At 53.0% G+C, this 20,085-nt stretch overlaps 1 protein-coding gene across 1 annotated transcript in view; it reads right to left on the bottom strand.

Moving 5' to 3' along the window:
- Nucleotides 1-1,545: 1,545 nt before the first annotated feature.
- The window catches only part of NRROS (negative regulator of reactive oxygen species), a 31,811-nt gene continuing 13,271 nt past the window's right edge, over nucleotides 1,546-20,085 (bottom strand). Inside the window, exons 2-3 of the mRNA XM_070406479.1 lie at nucleotides 7,404-7,524; nucleotides 1,546-3,737 (exon numbers count right to left, since the gene is read on the bottom strand). Coding sequence (XP_070262580.1) covers nucleotides 1,767-3,737; nucleotides 7,404-7,511 — 2,079 coding nt within the window. The 5' untranslated portion in view covers nucleotides 7,512-7,524 and the 3' untranslated portion in view covers nucleotides 1,546-1,766. The remainder of the gene's footprint in view (nucleotides 3,738-7,403; nucleotides 7,525-20,085) is intronic.

The raw sequence follows: 20,085 nt of genomic DNA, 5'->3' as shown, positions 1-20,085 counted from the left end.
GCTTACATCATCAGACAGAGTCATCCTCACGCACAAGAAACTAAGAACACTGACTAATACAAGAGGTGACACATTACCTGGAGAGAAGCCATGAATGTATCAGCTGCAGATGGATTCATTTGTCCAAATAGTTAGTTGTCACCTTGGGGAACAGTAGGACCCCAGGAAAGAGTTTTTGTTGATGGGGGGATGAATTAAGGAGGGTCTGGTCCAGTGGTTCTCAACCTTCCTCATGCCTCGACCCTTTAATACAGTTCTTCATGTTGTGGTGACCCCCAATTTCATTGTTACAAAGTGAACATACTTAAAGCATAGTGATTAATCACAAAAACAATATGTAATTATATATGTGTTTTCCGATGGTCTTAGGCAACCCCTGTGAAAGGGTCGTTCGACCCCCAAAGGGGTCGTGACCCACAGGTTGAGAACCGCTGGTCTAGTCTTATGGATATTGGCTGATGGGACTTTCCTAGCAGGACATTGGACATGGCTTCAAAGGAACCTGAGGGCCATCCAAGGCGCCAGGCTGGGGCAATGCAGGGTGGAGACAGACGCGTTGACAGGAAAGATGGAGGTGCAGTAAGGGCAAAGCTCACGTAGCTGACACCGAGTGTGGAGCCTTGCTGACATGGCTTTTCATCCTGGGGAGCATTCAAGGGAAGTTTCTGCTTTATCAAAGCAAGACCATTGATTTTATCTCTTTGATTTGCCTAACCATTTCTGCTGACATTAGTATTCATGGTAATAGCAATCAGTTTGTGAGATTTTTATCCTCCTCCCACCCCACCACCACTGCCTTTAATTCATTTATGATTTAATAAGCAGGGATAAAAAGTGCAAGGACAGTGTAGATTCTAAACTATCAAAAGAACAAGGGCTGTCTCTTTATCATCTTTTCCCCAGAGAGGAGCACAGCAATTGTTCACTAGTCACTGAGGGAAGGGAAGGAGAGAGGGAACAAGATATATAGTGAGTACAGACATAGGACGACTGCTAAGAAGTTGTTTGGGGTGTGTGTGTGTGTGTGTGTGTGTGTGTGTGTGTGTGTGAAGGGGGTAATACACAAGTAAACAGAATTCACTCCTTTCTGCATTCCTCTTCACTTTCTCTCAGAACAAGGACTGTGCCTGGTGTTCCGTTTACTGCACAGATAAACTCAGGGCCCAGTTACTGTTCTGTTCGCTTTTCCATGGAAGGATCATGTTTGCCTGCCAGGACTCCAGGTATGAACTCTGCCTGCAGTGGCAATGCAAGCCAAGATAGGAGGTGACAGTTCTCATCTCTGAACCCCCAGCTTGGCTCTGACATTCTGTTTTTTGGTGGACTCCCAGGGCACTGGCCCTCACCATCCACAGGAGATGCTCTTGGAGTCATTTTTGCGATGGGGTAGCACTGAATCGCCACCTTTCTCACCAGCCTCATGGATGTCATCAAGGAAAGGGCACTGAAAAATAACCTACGTGAAACTACCAAAAAAAAAAACATTAAAGAAAGAAAAAACGCAAGCTGTGTTTGATTTTAAAAATATTTATGAAACATGTTTTTTATTTGTGTAGCATGCCAACTAATAAATATTTTACCTGAATGATAAGGATGAATCATAATGACGGGGGAAGAACTTGGAGTGACTCAGGAATGGAGACATGGTACACTTTAATTTAAAGCTCAGTTCATCAGATTTGTCCTCTGCATCAGATCTTGAAATTTGGCAGAGAATGTGTCTTTCCAAGCACAGACCAGATTTCTGACCTTGAATCGTAGTCAGGTCAGTATATGGAGGACCAGTGGCAGCGGCTCTTGATTACCTGAAGCAGAGGCTTCTTAAAAGTGAAAAAGGTGATAGTGCAGGCCACCAGCAGGGTGAGGCAGCTGGGGAGAATGAGCACAAGGTACAGCAGGTCCATGTTCACCCTTTCCCACTTACAGTCCTGAGGCGTGCCTCTGGGAAGGTCCACCAAGCGAATGACCCTAGAGGACAGGTTGCAAGTGATCATGGCCAAGTCGGAGATGGTGTGCAGACTCTGTAGGGCCCCCCAGCCCTCCACCCTGCAGCAGTCATACGGGTTCTGACTGAGGTAGATGGTCCGAAGACTTGTCATGAGCTGCACAGACATGGCCCCCTGGGGAAGGGCCGTGAGCGAGTTCCTGCGGAGATCCAGGGTCTGCAGAGCCAGGCTGCCCCTGAATCTGGGGAAACTGGTCAAAGAATTTCCGGACAGATCCAAGTCCCTCAGATGCCTAAACCCAGAGAAGTCCAACTCCGTGAAGCTGGCACTGAGGCCCACATCCCTGAGAGAGAGGGCTTGTAATGTGGGGGCAATATTCTGGAGAGGGGTAGTGCTCCCATTCAGAACCCCCCAATTTCCAGAAAGGTCTAAGTGGGTGAGGGCAGTCCCCTGGAACGAGCAGTCTTGTAATGTTCCCAGCCCACAGCCCTCCAGAGAGAGGCTCCTCAAAGATGCCACGTTCCTGAAATCTACACAGCTGGGAGGGCCCACTCCGTCTAAGCCAGCTGGCTGGGGGCAAAGTGAGATCTGATTGTGGCTCATGTCAACTGTAGTGATGTTACCGGCATCAGCAAAAAGGCCAGTAGGGACACTCAGGAGCTGGTTGGAGCTCAGGTTGAACGACCGGAGGCTCCTTAGGCAGCCGGGGATCCCCGGAGTCAAGCGCAGCTCCGACAGCTGGTTCTGACTCAGGTCCAGCTCCATGAGCGCTCCTGGGGGCTCGTGCTCCCCGATGTGGAGCGTCATCAGGCAATTCTGGTTGAGGTTCAGGTGGGAGAGGGAAGACATTTTCCTTAGGAAGCTGTCAGGCAGGTATTGGAACTGGTTCTGGCTCAGGTCCAGGAAGCGTAGATCTGCAAGGTCACTGAAGTCAAACTCTTCCCAGAGGTTAACTGTGGTGATGTTGGTTATGTTGCCATCTACAAGGAGGAACTGGGCCACCATCTCCTTTGGCGACGAGGTGTTGTACAGGTCCTTGTAGAAGCCCATGTTGTTGTCCCTCAGCAGGAGGGTGTGCAACTTGCTGGACTGGGGGAGGAGTGGGAAAAACAGCAGCTGATTGTGTGAGAGGTCCAGCACCTCGAGCTCAAAAGCAGCCCCTTCCCCTGATGCCAGGAACCACTCCAGGTTATTGTAGCTGACATTGAGGGACTGGAGCTGCGTGAGGCTGAAGTCCACAATGCAAGGGAGGTTGTTATAGGCCAGGTTGAGGTGTCTCAGCCCAGTCAAGCCTTCGAAGGCTCCACCCTCGATCTCAAAGATGTAGTTCCTCTGCAAATCCAGCTCCTGGAGGTGCCCCAGGCCCTCAAAGATGGAGTCGTCCAGCCTCATGATGGTGTTCCTCGCCAGGGACACAGACTCCAGTGAAGAGAGGTTCTGGAGCATGAGGGCCGCCATGTCTTCCGTCAGGGAGTTCCCCGACAAGTCCAGCCTCCGCAGGGCCCGCAGGCTGTGGAAGGCAGCTGCTGTCTCCTTGTAGCTCTCCGAGAGGGAATTGTCAGGCAGCGCTAGGCTGCGCAGGCGGGCCTGCCCCAGGAAGGCCTCACGACCAATGCGCTCCAGGTGACAGCTGTGCAGACTGAGGTTCTCCAGGAGCGGGTAAAGCTGGAGGGAATGATTCCACAGGGTCTTGAGAGGGTTGGCATCTAGGATGAGCGTCTGCGAGTGGGGAGGGAGATTGCTGGGCACTGCAGCAAGATTCTGCTCTCGACAGTCAGCGACTCCATCCACCTAGGTCCAAAAACACACTGGTCAGCAGGAAGAGGCCTCCGAGGCAGCGGTTTGGGTACATAAACTTAGTTCAGTCATCAGACTGTTCCTGCAACTTTGAGGAATGGCTCTGGAGATCATAATTTTTTTAAAAAAATGGATCAGACACTGTAGAAAAAAAGGGGAACTTTTCTTTGTCCTTTACCTTCACACTAAAATAGTCAGCTGGGAGCTGAGTTCCAGGCCTTGTTTAAAACACACAGCATGTTAGAGAAGATCTGAGCACCTGTCCATCAGGTGCTGAGTGGTAACAATTGCATTTGCACTTTGGTTTTAGCTATGAGAGGGACTGAGAGCCAGGTCTCTACCTGGATTTGAATCCTGCCTCTGCCATTTATTTCCATGTGGCTTTGAGCAAATAATTTAACTTACGTCTGTCATTTCCTCTGAAAAATGGAGATAAAGATAGTACCTACGTCAGAGGACTGCAGTGAGATTAGACAAGAGACTGCAAGGGCCTGACACACAGTGGGCACTCTTAATGCCACCTGTCCCCATTGCATTGCAATCGCCATACCATTACACCTGTGTGTCTAAGAGGGACACTGCCTGACAACTGGCAGTGCCGTGGCATCTTCATTTCAACCAAAGAAATTTTGTCTCAATATTCCTCTACATTCGGAATTGACAAATGTCTCAGCTTAAAAGGACTTCAGAGCTCATCGTCACCCTGAATTGCACAGAAAAATAGAGTGGGGTCTGGAGAGAAGTAGAGAGTCAATGGCAGAGCCGGGGCCAGAGCCCAGAGCTCTTAATGCCCAATTCAGTGCTTTTCCTGGATGCAGTTCTACCTTGTGCTGTAGAAGGAGGCAGGAGGGATGGAACGACCCTGGTCTCATTGCAGAGGTCACTCAGGCCTCAGGATAAACTCAGCCCAATGTTTTACATGTTGGCAATTAGGAAAAAAGTTTGAAGTGATAAGAAAGGGGAGTAATGGCCTTCCTTTGCACAGACAAGGTCCGTGATTGCCTAAAACTGTGGGCCCAATCCCAGGGGACAAGAGGAATAATGGGAAAAGGGAGAAAAATATGACAGAGAAGGAGAAGCACCAGTTTGGAGAGATGACAGACTCAAGTCTGAATCTCAAGCTCTGTCACATATTAGCATTGGGCCCTGGACAAGGAATTAACCTCTCACAGCCCCAAGTTCTGTATCTGATTATTAAAATAAAACCTTCTAATAATTAAAAATTGATCTAATATAGGAATACAGAAAACTAAACTCTTCAGTAACCTCAGCCTCTTCCTCAAAGAAACACCGATAACTTTTTGTTACACCTCCTTCTGGACTCTTTCCTAAAGATATTATCTACCTTTTCTAAACAAACAAACAAAACCCACAATTTTTAAAAAACGAGTCTGCATTCTACAAACTGTTTAGTTATCTACTATCTCCTCAATAATATGTAATAGACATATTGCCCTGGCAATAAAATAAATTTGATCATCTTCTGTTTAGCAACTGTCTCTTAATTCACTGCATGAATAGAACCGTGGTTAAGAGCAAGAGTTCTGGGGTCAGTGCATTGTGGTTCTGGTTTTTAACAAATGGGTGATCTTGGTCTTGTTACCTAACCAGTCGGGACCTTCCTTACTCCACCTATAAAACTGAAATTATACTTGTAATTTTCTCATAGCGTTTTTTTTTCTTCATGAGGATTCACTGTGATTATTTATGTAAAACCTTTAACACAGAACTTGGCACACAAATGCTTAATAAATGTTAGCTATAATGATAAGTTTTATTCAATCAATTAATTTTATAGAGCATTTGAGTTGTTTCTCATTTCCAGATGAATTTGTGAAGTTCTTTCTACACCTCCCCATCCCCCAAAAATCTTTGGAATTTTTATAGGAGTTGCATTACAATCATGGAGTAATTTGGAGAAGAACTGACATCTTTGTAAAATTAAATCTCCCCATGCAGAAACAAGATGTATTTCTTTATTTGAGTAAGTGCTGGTCTCCCCCACACAGGGAGTCTCTGGAGAATGTTGTGGTTAGGGGCTTTCCAAAAGGAGTGAGACCCTGTTTTATCACAGCTGTGGAGGCCATGAGCGTCACACCCCTGCAATTCCCTGGGGTCCCACTGAAGTGCTGCAAAAGGACCACCGGGCCATCAGAGCCCAAGAAAACCTCCTCATTCCATTGTATTATAACATCACGTGACTAATGCGAGGAGGGGCCATGGGGTGGGGGGAGGCACCTGGACTCTCAAACCCTCAGCCCTATTCAGAAAAGCCACAGGGAATCCACTCCTTGAGCTCACCGACAGCTGAGTCCCTACTTCTTCCCACCAGGCTAGAGAGAGTCAGGCAGGGAGTCTAGCCTGAACCCCAAAAGACTCTCAAAGAACCCAGGCTTTATTCCCTCCTCTTTGCATGCCTGGTGACTCCTGAATTAGCTACTGCAAAGTTAATCTTTCATCGCCTCTGTAAGGGAATAATGGAAGTCTGTGTAGCAGAGACTAACAACAACAATAATGGATAAAATACGTAGCACTTACCACATTCAAGGCACTGTTCTGAGTGCTCTACGTACATTAACTCATTTAATCATCGTTACAACCCAGTGTTATGGTACGATTGCTTGGCATTATTAACACCTCCGTCTTTTACAGATGAGGAAACTGAGGCAGAGTGGCCCAATGTCACCAGCTAGTAAGAGGTGGAACTGGGGTTTAAACCTGGTTTGGCTCATAACCTCTCCCCCACACTGGAGGATAATATAGTGTAGTGGTTAGAGGTTACCAAAAGTGGTTAAGAACTATGACCAGTTGGGTTTTTAAGATTCATCAGCCTTAAGAACACATTTTTTAATATAAGTATTAACCCAGACATCCAATTAGTCTTCCCAGTGCCTGGGATATAATAGAGTTCAAATGTATGTTTCTCAGGCAGATTTTTACATCACTGAGTTACAGGCAAAGGGGAAAATTTCTAGGAATGTGCATAGTTGTTATGTTTGCACATGTAGGCTGAAAGCCCTGAAGAGAGTAGACCACAAAAGCTTGGGTATCTACTTCGTGGATTGTCTTAAACCTAAGCATGGTCAGGGATGTTGCTGTGCAGTGCCCGTGGGCAGCATGCTCTTCAGTACAGCATCTTTAAAAAACCCGCATCTGAGAATATCTTTTTATTGATTTTTTTTTGGAGAGAGGAAGGGAGAGAGAGAGAAAAAAAACATCGATGTGAGAGAAAAATATCGATCAGTTGCCTCCTATACACGCCTCCACCGGGGATTGAACCCACAACCTAGGTACCTTCCCTGACCATAATCGAACCCACAACCCTCTTGGTGTATGCGACGACACTCCAACCAATTGAGCCGCTTGCCCGGGGCTTCAGTACAGCTTTTTAAGTAATTGCTATCAACTCAAACATAAACTCTGAGGCAGGGCTTCTTCAACTTTAATATGCCTCACCATTATCAGATCCCGATAGCATTAGTGGAGCTCAATCACCCAGATTTTTAACAAGGTGCTTTTGTACCCGGTGGCTCACTTAGGCCTGTCCCTGAGGCCTCGTGCCTTCAGTGGGTTCGCAAAAGGTGGGGCAGAGCCTTTCCAAATGGACCAAACCTTGTCAACACAGGAACAATGGACAACTCAGTTCCCGGGAAAACTCACCAACTTGCAGCACCTTTGGCAAGCAGCTGTGGCTACTGCACTTCGGGTCCTCCATTCCACTGTCAGGAAGTGAAAACCAAGGCAGAGCCAGAGAGGCAATAACTCCATCTCAAGTGCAGCACTGTGGACAGAGGGCAAGGGAAACACAGTCAGAGAAGGACGCGCCAGAGGGCTGCTGTCCACTCTCAGTAGAAGGAGCCAGTTCCAAGCGGTGTCTGGTCTGGCAAGCCCATTGCTTCAGGCAGGTGGAAACCCACACACTCTTTACATACCTCAAGTTAATCAATACTTCCAACCTTTTCCTGCAAGAACTCACTTTCCTTTTGCCCCTACCATCTGATGGACAGGTGTCTGAACACTGAAACTCCCAAGAGTCCAGCAACAGAAGTGAGAAGCAAAGGATTTGAGGAACCAGGTTTCAGGTCACCTAGAGTTTGTCATGTTTTTTAGTTCTGTTCAAGTTTTCTTCCCAAAGCTCAAATCCGCCTGGTGTGTCACCTGAGCTCAATAAATACGTTTTGAATGAATGAATAGTGAACTAGAATTGAAATATAAATGTTGCCACTGGTCCCATAGACTAATTGCTGACATGAGGCTTTTAAAAAAGAGTAGATCGCATTGGTTAACTCATTTGAATATAGCCCTTTGAAAATAGGACTTCGATATTTTGCCTGGATAAGGGAAAAGCTAAGGGGAAATGAAAAAGCAATCTTCACTATAATAAGGATTATTGATGAATTATGATTACCAGCCCTCTTATCATGCCAGTGGGCACAGAAGTCATGAGAATGCTTAAAATTATATAATTTGTGCATGGTGGGGGTTGGGGGTCCCTCAGCCTGGCCTGCACTCTCTCCAATCCGATACCCCTCGGGGGATGTCCGACTGCCGGTTTAGGCCCAATCCCACAGTTGGACATCCCTCTCACAATCCAGGACCACTGCTTGATTGCCCCTAACCACTCTGCCTGCCGGCCTGATCACCCCCAACTGCTCTCCCCTGCCAGCCTGATCATCCCTAACCACCTCTGCCTCGGGCCCTGCCACCATGGCTTTGTCCGGAAGGATGACAGGAAGGTCTCCGGAAGTTCTCCCAGTCTAATTAGCATATTACTCTTTTATTAGTATAGATACCAACAGAATTTTAGAACTAAGAGGAACCATAATAGAAAGATAATATATCCTCCACCATCACATTTTTACAGGTGAAAACACAAAGAAATAATAATGGCTTATTCAAGGTTCAAGATCAGGGGTCCTCAAACTACGGCCCGCGGGCCACATGCGGCCCTCCAAAAACATTTATCCGGCCCGCCGGATGTTTTTGCCGCCGCTGTGTGCATAGGAATTTGTTCATAGTTTTCTTTTAAACTATAGTCCGGCCCTCCAATAGTCTGAGGGACAGTGAACTGGCCCCCTGTTTAAAAAGTTTGAGGACCCCTGTTCAAGATCAACTTAGTGACACAGCTGGCAACAGCTGGCAGATCCTCTTCCCTGAGCTCCAGGACAAGAAACCAAACTAATTACTCTCACTGCAGGTGCTGTTAGATTGAACTCTCCTATTGAAAGAGTTTATAGACTCAGGTGGGTGGAATCCCCTCCCAGCTTGGCATTTATCAGAATCAGAGGCAAGTGCCTGGCCCCAGCATTCTGACTGCCCCATCCTCTCCTTGACCTCTACCTGGGAAAGACGACAGGGTCTGCTCTCCAGTCTTCTCATGGGCCAGCAGCACCAGCACTAACATGAACCTCCTCACCTGTTCCATGGACCCTCTGCCTGACACATCTCAGCTCTCTAGGGCCCCTTCCTCTTTCCCTTTCTTTGAATGAGTTTACACAATCTCTAAGGCTAATTTTAACTTCCTGGTTAGATTTGAATACTCATTAGTGAAAACAGACTAACAGAAAGACTAAGTGAAACCGGGTAAATCAACTTCAACCTTCATTTCAGGTCAGATCAGCTCTCCTTACCACAGGGGAGACCTCCAATTCAGAATAATTCACAATTCGTCAGTATTTGCCCAACACTGGGAACACTCTTCCCAGACTCTCCTTCCGCTTCTGCACCTGTGCAGGAATTAGCACCTCTTGGCATGTGCAGGGCACAGATGGCAAACACAGAGCCATATGGGCTCCTGTTCTCAGTATCTTCCCAACATACACACACACACACACACACACACACACACACACACACACAGACACATACACACCTGAAACCCTAAAACCTTGGGATCACTGCCCATCTTAAAATAAGGTTGCTAGACCTAGCAAATTATACTAAAAACAAACAACTTTTTAGTATAAATATGTCCCATGCAATATCTGGGGCATACTAATACTAAAAAAAAAAGAAAGAAAATTCATTGTTTATCCAACATTCAAATTTCAATGAGTTTCCTGTATTTCATTGAGAAGAGACAGGGACTGAGAACCATGGACCTTCTCCCTCCTCTCCTCCTTCACCATCTCTGTCAGATTTGGGATGGGTAGCCCGGCCAGCATGGCTCAGTGGTTGAGCATGAGCTATGAACCAGGAGGTCACAGTTTGATTCCCAGTTAGGGCACATACATGGGTAGCTGGCTTAATCCCCAGTAGTGGACAGCGCTTCCATACCTCTCCCTGACCACATCCGTTCTGGGCTCGGGATGCTTGGGTGGGAGAAGATGCCACACACAGGCCAAGGAGTGGCTTCAGTCCAGGGGACACGTGGGTGGTACTTGCTTTTGTAGTGGACAGGGAAGAAGGTAAGTGAAATCTTTTGACTGGTCTCTGCTTCCTGAAGTCCTGAAATTTCCACCAGAATAGTTCAGGAGTGCAGTAGCATTCCTTTTACCTCAGCCAGGCCCTGTGACACTTAAACACATATGTATAGTATTTTTTTCCAAATGTGTGTAGATTTACCTATATTAAGAAAATATAACTTCTTTTTAAAAGGGACATTAATTCCAAGTAGCTTTCTGTTGTGATGCAATGTCTTAATCCACTGTAAGGACCAATCTCAGGCATTTTTGTCCATAAAAAGGTTTCCTCTGACTCAAACTTTGGGAATACAGTGGGGCCTTGACTTACGAGTTTAATTCGTTCAGTGACGGAGCTCGTAACTCAAATTACTCATATGTCAAATCAATTGTGAACGAGTGAGACACGTGATGCTGGGCTGATGTTGTGGCGTTCACTGTGACGTTCGCTGCACCAACTAGCGGTGGGGTATCTGAAGCTGGCTCGTAACCCGAATTTTAGCTCGCAACTCAAAGCAAAAAATCGGCCGAGAGATGGCTCCTATCTCAAAAACTCGTTAGTCGGGACACTCGTAAGTCAAGGCTCCACTGTACTAAGAAGTAACTCTGATCTGAGTTCTGGTTTTGTTTTGTTAGGGTTTTGGATACATTTGCAGGAAAGGTTGCTGGATTTCTAATATTCAGGGGCACCCTTACTATCACCTCTGCCCTCCCCACTCTCACCTCCCCACCTTCTCCAGCTGCCACTACTACAGCAGCAGCCACCAGAGGTAGGAAGCGACCTTTTTGCTAAAGGCTCTATTAGCAAGAGTTAAGAGTGTTATACAAATATTAGCATGTAATTGAGCATTTTCTCTTCAAAGTAAGCTGAAAAGGCTTTAAAGAAAGAGGTCTTTGCAGAAAGTGGGCAACTCGCAGAGGTATTTGGTGTTGGAAACAAATGTTTATACACTGGTCTGGGGGAGGGACTCTGAAGCAGAGTACCCACACGAGCAGGGTGTGCATGTGTGCAGGTGACACCGGAAACACCAAACACACAGGTGCTAGATGGAGGGCTCCACCCAGAGGGCGGCGGCCTCTGTTTAAAAGAAAAAGAGCAAATCCTACCTCGGACCCTGGGAGAAAGGGAAGGGCAGCTGGTCATGGACCATAGAGAAGAGATAACAAAAAACAGAAACCCCAGACTGTGACCACATCAAACAATCCCTACTACCAAGGGAGACAAAGAAGTATTTGAAAGCCTCAGGCAAGTAGCTTTGGTCTCTTTGATTCTTAACAAATAAGTAAATAAGTAAGTAAGTAAGTAAATAAATAAATAAATAGAGTGAACTCAACCTCTACCAAATGTTCAAACTTAGCATTTCCCATGGTGAGACCAGCTGCATCTTCGGCCTCCAGGTGTGATGCCTTGGGTAACACAGAGCTTCATCTTAGTAGTACCCTAGCCAAAAATGTTTGCCCTGAAGCCTAAGAAAATGAGAAAACCTAAATGGTGTGTGTGTGTGTGTGTGTGTGTGTGTGTGTGGTGTATGATTACAGGTGACCAAGAAGCATAATAACCAAGTCGAATGTATGTACCTTGAGTGGATTTGGGGTTTTTAAAACTCTCTAAAAGAAGAATTTGAGACAATTGGAGAAATTTACATGTGTACTAAATAATGTGTTTTCAGATGGTATTGTGTACAGATGATATTATGTTATCAAGTTATTACTAATTATCTTAAGTATGATATTGTTTTGGTTATATACGAATGTGCCCTTATTCTTAGGAAATGTATGCTGAGTATTTAAAGGTGAAATGTCATGATTTCTACAATTTATGTAGCCTACTTTCAAATGGAGAGTAAAAAATTAAAGTAAAATATTACCAACAGGTGAATTTAGTATTGTACTTTTTTAAATTTTTCTGTAAATTTGAAACTTTTCAAAATTAAAAAATATGAGGAAGATTAAATAATTGTTGGAGTTTCTAAAGGGAGAGGGGGAAATTTCCAGGAGTATACATTTTTCAAATATTCTTTTCAGAAAGATTCTCAGCAAACTTTAAATTAAAAATGCATATACACAGAAATCTTTAAAATATCCAGGAATTTTTACCATTTGACATTGAAACTAGAGCTACCGGAGAGTTTCTCATAGCTGAAAGGAGCACAGAAGTATTAGATTATGTGTCCTGATGCGGTTCAAGAAATACGATGGATGCATTAATGTAACTTCCACTCTCCAGGCCAATTGCTCTGATCACACTCCCAAGTCCTTCTGGAGGGGTATCCCTCAGGAGAAGCACACGCCCTCACCAACACCTCCACCCTCCACCTCCACCCTCCACCTCCACCTCCACCTCCACCTCCACCTCCACCTCCACCTCCACCTCCACCTCCACCTCCACCTCCACCTCCACCTCCACCTCCACCTCCACCTCCATCTCCACTCCATCTCCACTCCACCTCCACCTCCACTCACTTCACCTCCACCCTCCACCTCCATCTCCACCTCCACTCCACCTCCACTCCACACCTCCACCTCCACCTCCACCTCCACTCCACCTCCACCTCCACCTCCACCTCCACCTCCACTCCACCTCCACCTCCACCTCCACCTCCACTCCACTCCACTCCACCTCCACCTCCACCTCCACTCCACCTCCACCTCCACTCCACCTCCACCTCCACCTCCACCTCCACCTCCACTCCACCTCCACCTCCACCTCCACCTCCACCTCCACCTCCACTCCACCTCCACCTCCACCTCCACCTCCACCACCCACCTCCACTCCACCTCCACCTCCACCTCCACTCCACCTCCACCTCCACCTCCACCTCCACCTCCACCTCCACTCCACCTCCACCTCCACCTCCACCTCCACCTCCACCTCCACCACCACCTCCACCTCCACCTCCACCTCCACCTCCACCTCCCACTCCACATCCACCTCCACCCTCCACCTCCACCTCCACCTCCACTCCACCTCCCACCTCCACCTCCACCTCCACCTCCACCTCCACCTCCACCTCCACCTCCACCTCCACCTCCACCTCCACCTCCACCTCCACCTCCACCTCCACCTCCACCTCCACCTCCACCTCCACCTCCACCTCCACCTCCACCTCCACCTCCACCTCCACCTCCACCTCACTCCTCCACCTCCACCTCCACCTCACCTCCACCTCCACCTCCACCTCCACCTCCACTCCACCTCCACCTCCACTCCACCTCCACCTCCACCTCCACCTCCACTCCACCTCCACCTCCACCTCCACCTCCACCTCCACTCCACCTCCACCTCCACCTCCACCTCCACTCCACCTCCACCTCCACCTCCACCTCCACCTCCACCTCCACCTCCACCTCCACTCCACCTCCACCTCCACCTCCCACCTCCACCTCCACCTCCACCTCCACTCCACCTCCACTCCACCTCCACCTCCACCTCCACCTCACCTCACCTCCACCTCCACCTCCACCTCCACCCCATCTCCACCTCCACCTCCACCTCCACTCCACCTCCACCTCCACCTCCACCTCCACCTCCACCTCCACCTCCACCTCCACCACTCCACCTCCACCTCCACTCCACCTCCACCTCCACTCCTCACACTCCACCTCCACCTCCACCTCCACCTCCACCTCCACCTCCACCTCCACCTCCACCTCCACTCCACCTCCACCTCCACCTCCACCTCCACCTCCACCTCCCTCCACTCCACCTCCACCTCCACCTCCACCTCCACCTCCACCTCCACCTCCACTCCACCTCCACCTCCACCTCCACCTCCACCTCCACTCCACCTCCACCTCCACCTCCACTCCACACCTCCACCTCCACCTCCACCTCCACTCCACCTCCACCTCCACCTCCACCTCCACCACCTCCACCTCCACCTCCACCTCCACCTCCACCTCCACCTCCACCTCCACCTCCACCTCCACCTCCACTCCACCTCCACCTCCACCCCTCCACCTCCACCTCCACCTCCACCTCCACCTCCACCTCACTCCACCTCCACCTCCACCTCCACCTCCACCTCCACCTCCACCTCCACCTCCACCTCCTCACCTCCACCTCCACTCCACCTCCACCTCCACCTCCACCTCCACCCACCTCCACCTCCCACCTCCACCTCCACCTCCACCTCCACCCCACTCCACCTCCACCTCCACCTCCACCTCCACCCCTCCACCTCCACCTCCACCTCCACCTCCACCCACCTCCACCTCCCCACTCCACCTCCACCTCCACCTCCACCTCCACTCCACCTCCACCTCCACTCCACCTCCACCTCCACCTCCACCTCCACCTCCACCTCCACCCTCCACCTCCACCTCCACCTCCACCTCCACCTCCACCTCCACCTCCACTCCACCTCCACCTCCACCTCCACCTCCACCTCCACCTCCACCTCCACTCCACTCCACCTCCACCTCCACCTCCACCTCCACCTCCACTCCACCTCCACCTCCACCTCCACCTCCACCTCCACCTCCACCTCCACCTCCACCTCCACTCCACCTCCACCTCCACCTCCACCTCCACCTCCACCTCCACCTCCACCTCCACCTCCACTCACCTCCACCTCCACCTCCACCTCCACCTCCACCTCCACCTCCACCTCCACCTCCACCTCCACTCCACCTCCACCTCCACTCCACCTCCACCTCCACCTCCACCTCTCACCTCCACCTCCACCTCCACCTCCACCTCCACCTCCACCTCCACCTCCACCTCCACCTCCACCTCCACCTCCACCTCCACCTCCACTCCACCTCCACCTCCACCTCCACCTCCACCTCCACCTCCACTCCACCTCCACCTCCACTCCACCTCCACCTCCACCTCCACCTCCACCTCCACCTCCACCTCCACCTCCACCTCCACCTCCACCTCCACCTCCACCTCCACCTCCACCTCCACCTCCACCTCCACCTCCACCTCCACCTCCACCTCCACCTCCACCTCCACCTCCACCTCCACCTCCACTCCACCTCCACCTCCACCTCCACCTCCACCTCCACCTCCACTCCACCTCCAACTCCCACCTCTCCACCTCCACCTCCACTCCACCTCCACCTCCACCTCCACCTCCACCTCCACCTCCACCTCCACCTCCACCTCCACCTCCACCTCCACCTCCACCGTCCACCTCCACCTCCACCTCCACCTTCCACCTCCACCTCCACCTCCACCTCCACTCCACCTCCACCTCCACCTCCACCTCCACCTCCACCTTCCACCTCCACCTCCACCTCCACCTCCACCTCCACCTCCACCTCCACCCTCCACCTCCACCTCCACTCCACCTCCACCTCTCTACTCCCACCTCCACCTCACCTCCACCTCCACCTCCACCTCCCACTCCACCTCCACCTCCACCTCCACATCCACCTCCACCTCCACCTCCACCTCCACCTCCACTCCACCCCACCTCCACCTCCACCTCCACCTCCAGCACCTCCACTTCCACCTCCCTCCACCTCCACCTCCACCACCTCCACCTCCACCTCCATCTCCACCTCCACCTCCACCTCCACTCCACCCTCCACCTCCACCTCCACTCCACCTCCACCTCCACCTCCACTCCACCCCACTCCCTCCACCTCCACCTCCACTCCACCTCCACTCCACCTCCACCTCCACCTCCACCTCCACTCCACCTCCACTCCACCTCCACTCCTCCCACCTCCACCTCCACCTCCACCTCCACCTCCACCTCCACCTCCACCTCCATCTCCACTCCACCTCCACCTCCACCTCCACCCCTCCACCTCCACCTCCACCTCCACCTCCACCTCCACCTCCACCTCCACCTCCACCTCCACCTCCACCTCCACTCCACCTCCACCTCCACCTCCACCTCCACCTCCACCTCCACCTCCACCTCCACCACCTCCACCTCCACCTCCACCTCCACCTCCACCTCCACCTCCACCTCCACCTCCACCTCCACCTCCACCTCCTCCACCTCCACCTCCACCTCCACTCCACCTCCACCCACCTCCACCACCTCCACCTCCATCTCCATCTCCACCTCCACTCCACTCCACCTCCACCTCCACCTCCACTCCACTCCCCTCCACTCCACCTCCACCTCCACCTCCTCCACCTCCACCTCCACCTCCACCTCCACCCTCCACCTCCACCTCCACCATCCACTCCACCTCCCTCCACCTCCCACCCTCCATCTCCCATCTCCACCTCCACCTCCACCTCCACTCACCTCCATCTCCACCTCCACTCCACTCCTCCACCTCCACCTCCACCTCCATCTCCTACCTCCACCTCCACCTCCATCTCCACTCCACCTCACCTCCACTCCACTCCACCTCCACCTCCACTCCACCTCCACCTCCACCTCCACTCACCTCCACCTCCACCTCCACCTCCACCCCTCCACCTCCACCTCCACCTCCACCTCCACCTCCACCTCCACCTCCACCTCCACCTCCACCTCCACCTCCACTCCACCTCCACCTCCACCTCCACCTCCACCTCCACCTCCACCTCCACCTCCACCTCCACCTCCCCATCCACCTCCACCTCCACCTCCACCTCCTCCACCTCCACCTCCACCTCCATCTCCACTCCACCTCCACCTCCACCTCCACCTCCACCTCCACCTCCACCTCCATCTCCACCTCCACCTCCACCTCCACCTCCATCTCCATCTCCACCTCCACCTCCACCTCCACCTCCACCTCCACCTCCATCTCCACCTCCACTCCACCTCCACCTCCACCTCCACCTCCACCACCACCTCACCTCCACCTCCACCTCCACCTCCACTCCACCTCCACCTCACTCCACCTCCACTCTACCTCACTCCACCTCCACCTCCACTCCACCTCCACCTCTACCTCACTCACTCACCTCACTCCACCTCCACCTCCACTCCACCTCCACCTCCACCTCCATCTCCACCTCCACCTCCACCTCACCTCCTATCTCCATCATCTCACCTCCACCTCCATCTCCACCTCCACCTCCACCTCCACCTCCACCTCCATCTCATCTCCACCTCCACCTCCAACTCCACCTCCACCTCCACCTCCATCCTCCACCTCCACCTCCACTCCACCTCCACCTCCACCTCATCTCCACTCCACCTCCCACCTCACCTCCATCTCCACCTCCACTCCCTCCACGCTCCACCATCCCACCTCCACCTCCATCTCCACTCCACTCACCTCCTCACCTCCACCATCCACCTCCACTCCACCTCCACCTCCACCTCCACCTCCACTCACTCCACCTCCACCTCCACCTCCACTCCACACCACCTCCACCTCCACCTCCACTCCACTCACCTCCACCTCCACTCTCACCTCCACCCTCCACCTCCACCTCCACCTCTCCACCTCACTCACCTCCACCTCCACTCCACCTCCTACCTCCACTCCACCTCCACTCCACCTCCACCTCCACCTCCACCTCCACTCCACTCCACCTCCACCTCCACTCCACCTCCACTCCACCTCCACTCACCTCCACCTCCACTCCACCTCCACCTCCACCTCCACCTCCACTCCACTCCACCTCCACCTCCACCTCCACTCACCTCCACCTCCACCTCCACCTCCACCTCCACCTCCACCTCCACTCCACCTCCACCTCCACCAACTCACACTCCACCTCCACCTCCACCTCCACCTCCACCGCCACCTCCACCACCTCCACCTCTCCACCTCACTCCACCTCCACCTCCACCTCCACCTCCACCTCCACCTCCACCTCCACCTCCACCTCCACCTCCACTCCACCTCCACCTCCACTCCACCTCCACCTCCACTCCACCACCTCCACCATCCACCTCCACCTCCACCTCCACCTCCACTCAACTCCCACCTCCACACTCCACCTCCACTCCACCTCCACCTCCACCTCCACCTCCACCTCCACCTCCACCTCCACCTCCACTCCACCTCCACCTCCACCGCCACCTCCACTCCACCTCCACCTCCACCTCCACCTCCACCTCCACTCCACCTCCACCTACCTCCACCTCCACCTCCACCTCCACCTCCACCTCCACCTCCACCTCCACCTCCACCTCCACCTCCACCTCCACCTCCACCTCCACCTCCACCTCCACCTCCACTCCAACCTCCACCTCCACCTCCACCTCCACCTCCACCTCCACCTCCACCTCCCACCTCCACCACCCTCCACCTCCACCTCCACCTCCACACCTCCACCTCCACCTCCACTCCACCTCCACCTCCACCTCCACCTCCACTCCACCTCCACCTCCACTCCACCACTCCACCTCCACCTCCACCTCCACCTCCACCTCACCTCCACTCCACCTCCACCTCCACCTCCACCTCCACCTCCACCTCCACCTCCACCTCCACCTCCACCTCCACCTCCACCTCCACCTCCCCACCTCCACCTCCACCTCCACCTCCACCTCCACCTCCACCTCCACCTCCACCTCCACTCCACCTCCACCTCCACCTCCACCTCCACTCCACTCACCTCCACCTCCACCTCCACCTCCACCCTCCACTCCACCTCCACCTCCACCTCCACTCCACCTCCACCTCCACCTCCACCTCCACCTCCACCTCCACCTCCACCTCCACCTCCACCTCCACCTCCACCTCCACCTCCACCTCCACCTCCACCTCCACCTCCACCTCCACTCCACCTCCACCTCCACCTCCACCTCCACCTCCACCTCCACCCTCCACCTCCACTCCACCTCCACCTCCACCTCCACCTCCACCTCCACCTCCACTCCACCTCCACCTCCACCTCCACTCCACCTCCACCTCCCCTCCCCTCCACCTCCACCTCCACCCACCTCCACCTCCATCTCCACTCCACCTCCACCTCCACCTCCACTCCACCTCCACCACCTCCACCTCCACCTCCACCTCCACCTCCACTCCACCTCCATCTCCACCTCCACCTCCATCCTCCACCCCACTCCACCTCCACTCCACCTCCACCTCCACCTCCACCTCCACCTCCACTCCACTCCACCTCCACCTCCATCTCACTCCACCTCCACCTCCACCTCCATCTCCACCTCCACCTCCACCTCCACCTCCACCTCCACCTCCACTCCACCTCCACCTCCACCTCCACCACCTCCACCTCCACCTCCACCTCCACCTCCACCTCCACCTCCACCTCCACCTCCACCTCCACCTCCACTCCACCTCCACTCCACCTCCACCTCCACCTCCACCTCCACCTCCATCTCCACCTCCACTCCACCTCCACCTCCACCTCCACCTCCACCTCCACCTCCACCTCCACCTCCACCTCCACCTCCACCTCCATCTCCACCTCCACTCCACCTCCACTCCACCTCCACCTCCACCTCCATCTCCATCTCCACCTCCACTCCACCTCCACCTCCACCTCCACCTCCACCTCCATCTCCACCTCCACCTCCACCTCCCCACCTCCCCTCCACCTCCACCTCCACCTCCACCTCCACCTCCACTCCACCTCCACTCCACCCTCCACCTCCACCTCCATCTCCATCTCCACCTCCACTCCACCTCCACTCCACCTCCACCTCCACCTCCATCTCCATCTCCTCCACCTCCACTCCACCTCCACCTCCACCTCCATCTCCACCTCCACCTCCACCTCCATCTCCACTCCACCTCCACCTCCACTCCACCTCCACCTCCACCTCCACCTCCACCTCACCTCCACCTCCACCTCCACCTCACCTCCATCTCCATCTCCATCTCCACCTCCACCTCCACCTCCACCTCCACCTCCACTCCACCTCCACCTCCACCTCCTCTCCACCTCCACCTCCACCTCCACCTCCACCTCCACCTCCATCTCCACCTCCACCTCCACCTCCATCTCCACTCCACCTCCACCTCCACTCCACCTCCACCTCCACCTCCACCTCCACCTCCACCTCCACCTCCATCTCCATCTCCATCTCCACCTCCACCTCCACCTCCACCTCCAC

Source organism: Myotis yumanensis, unplaced genomic scaffold, assembly GCF_028538775.1.
Source record: "Myotis yumanensis isolate MYYU_CA2020_CCGP unplaced genomic scaffold, mMyoYum1.0.hap1 SCAF_2, whole genome shotgun sequence".
NCBI classification, from domain to species: Eukaryota; Metazoa; Chordata; class Mammalia; order Chiroptera; family Vespertilionidae; genus Myotis; species Myotis yumanensis.
This window is presented reverse-complemented; position numbering and strand designations above follow the sequence as displayed.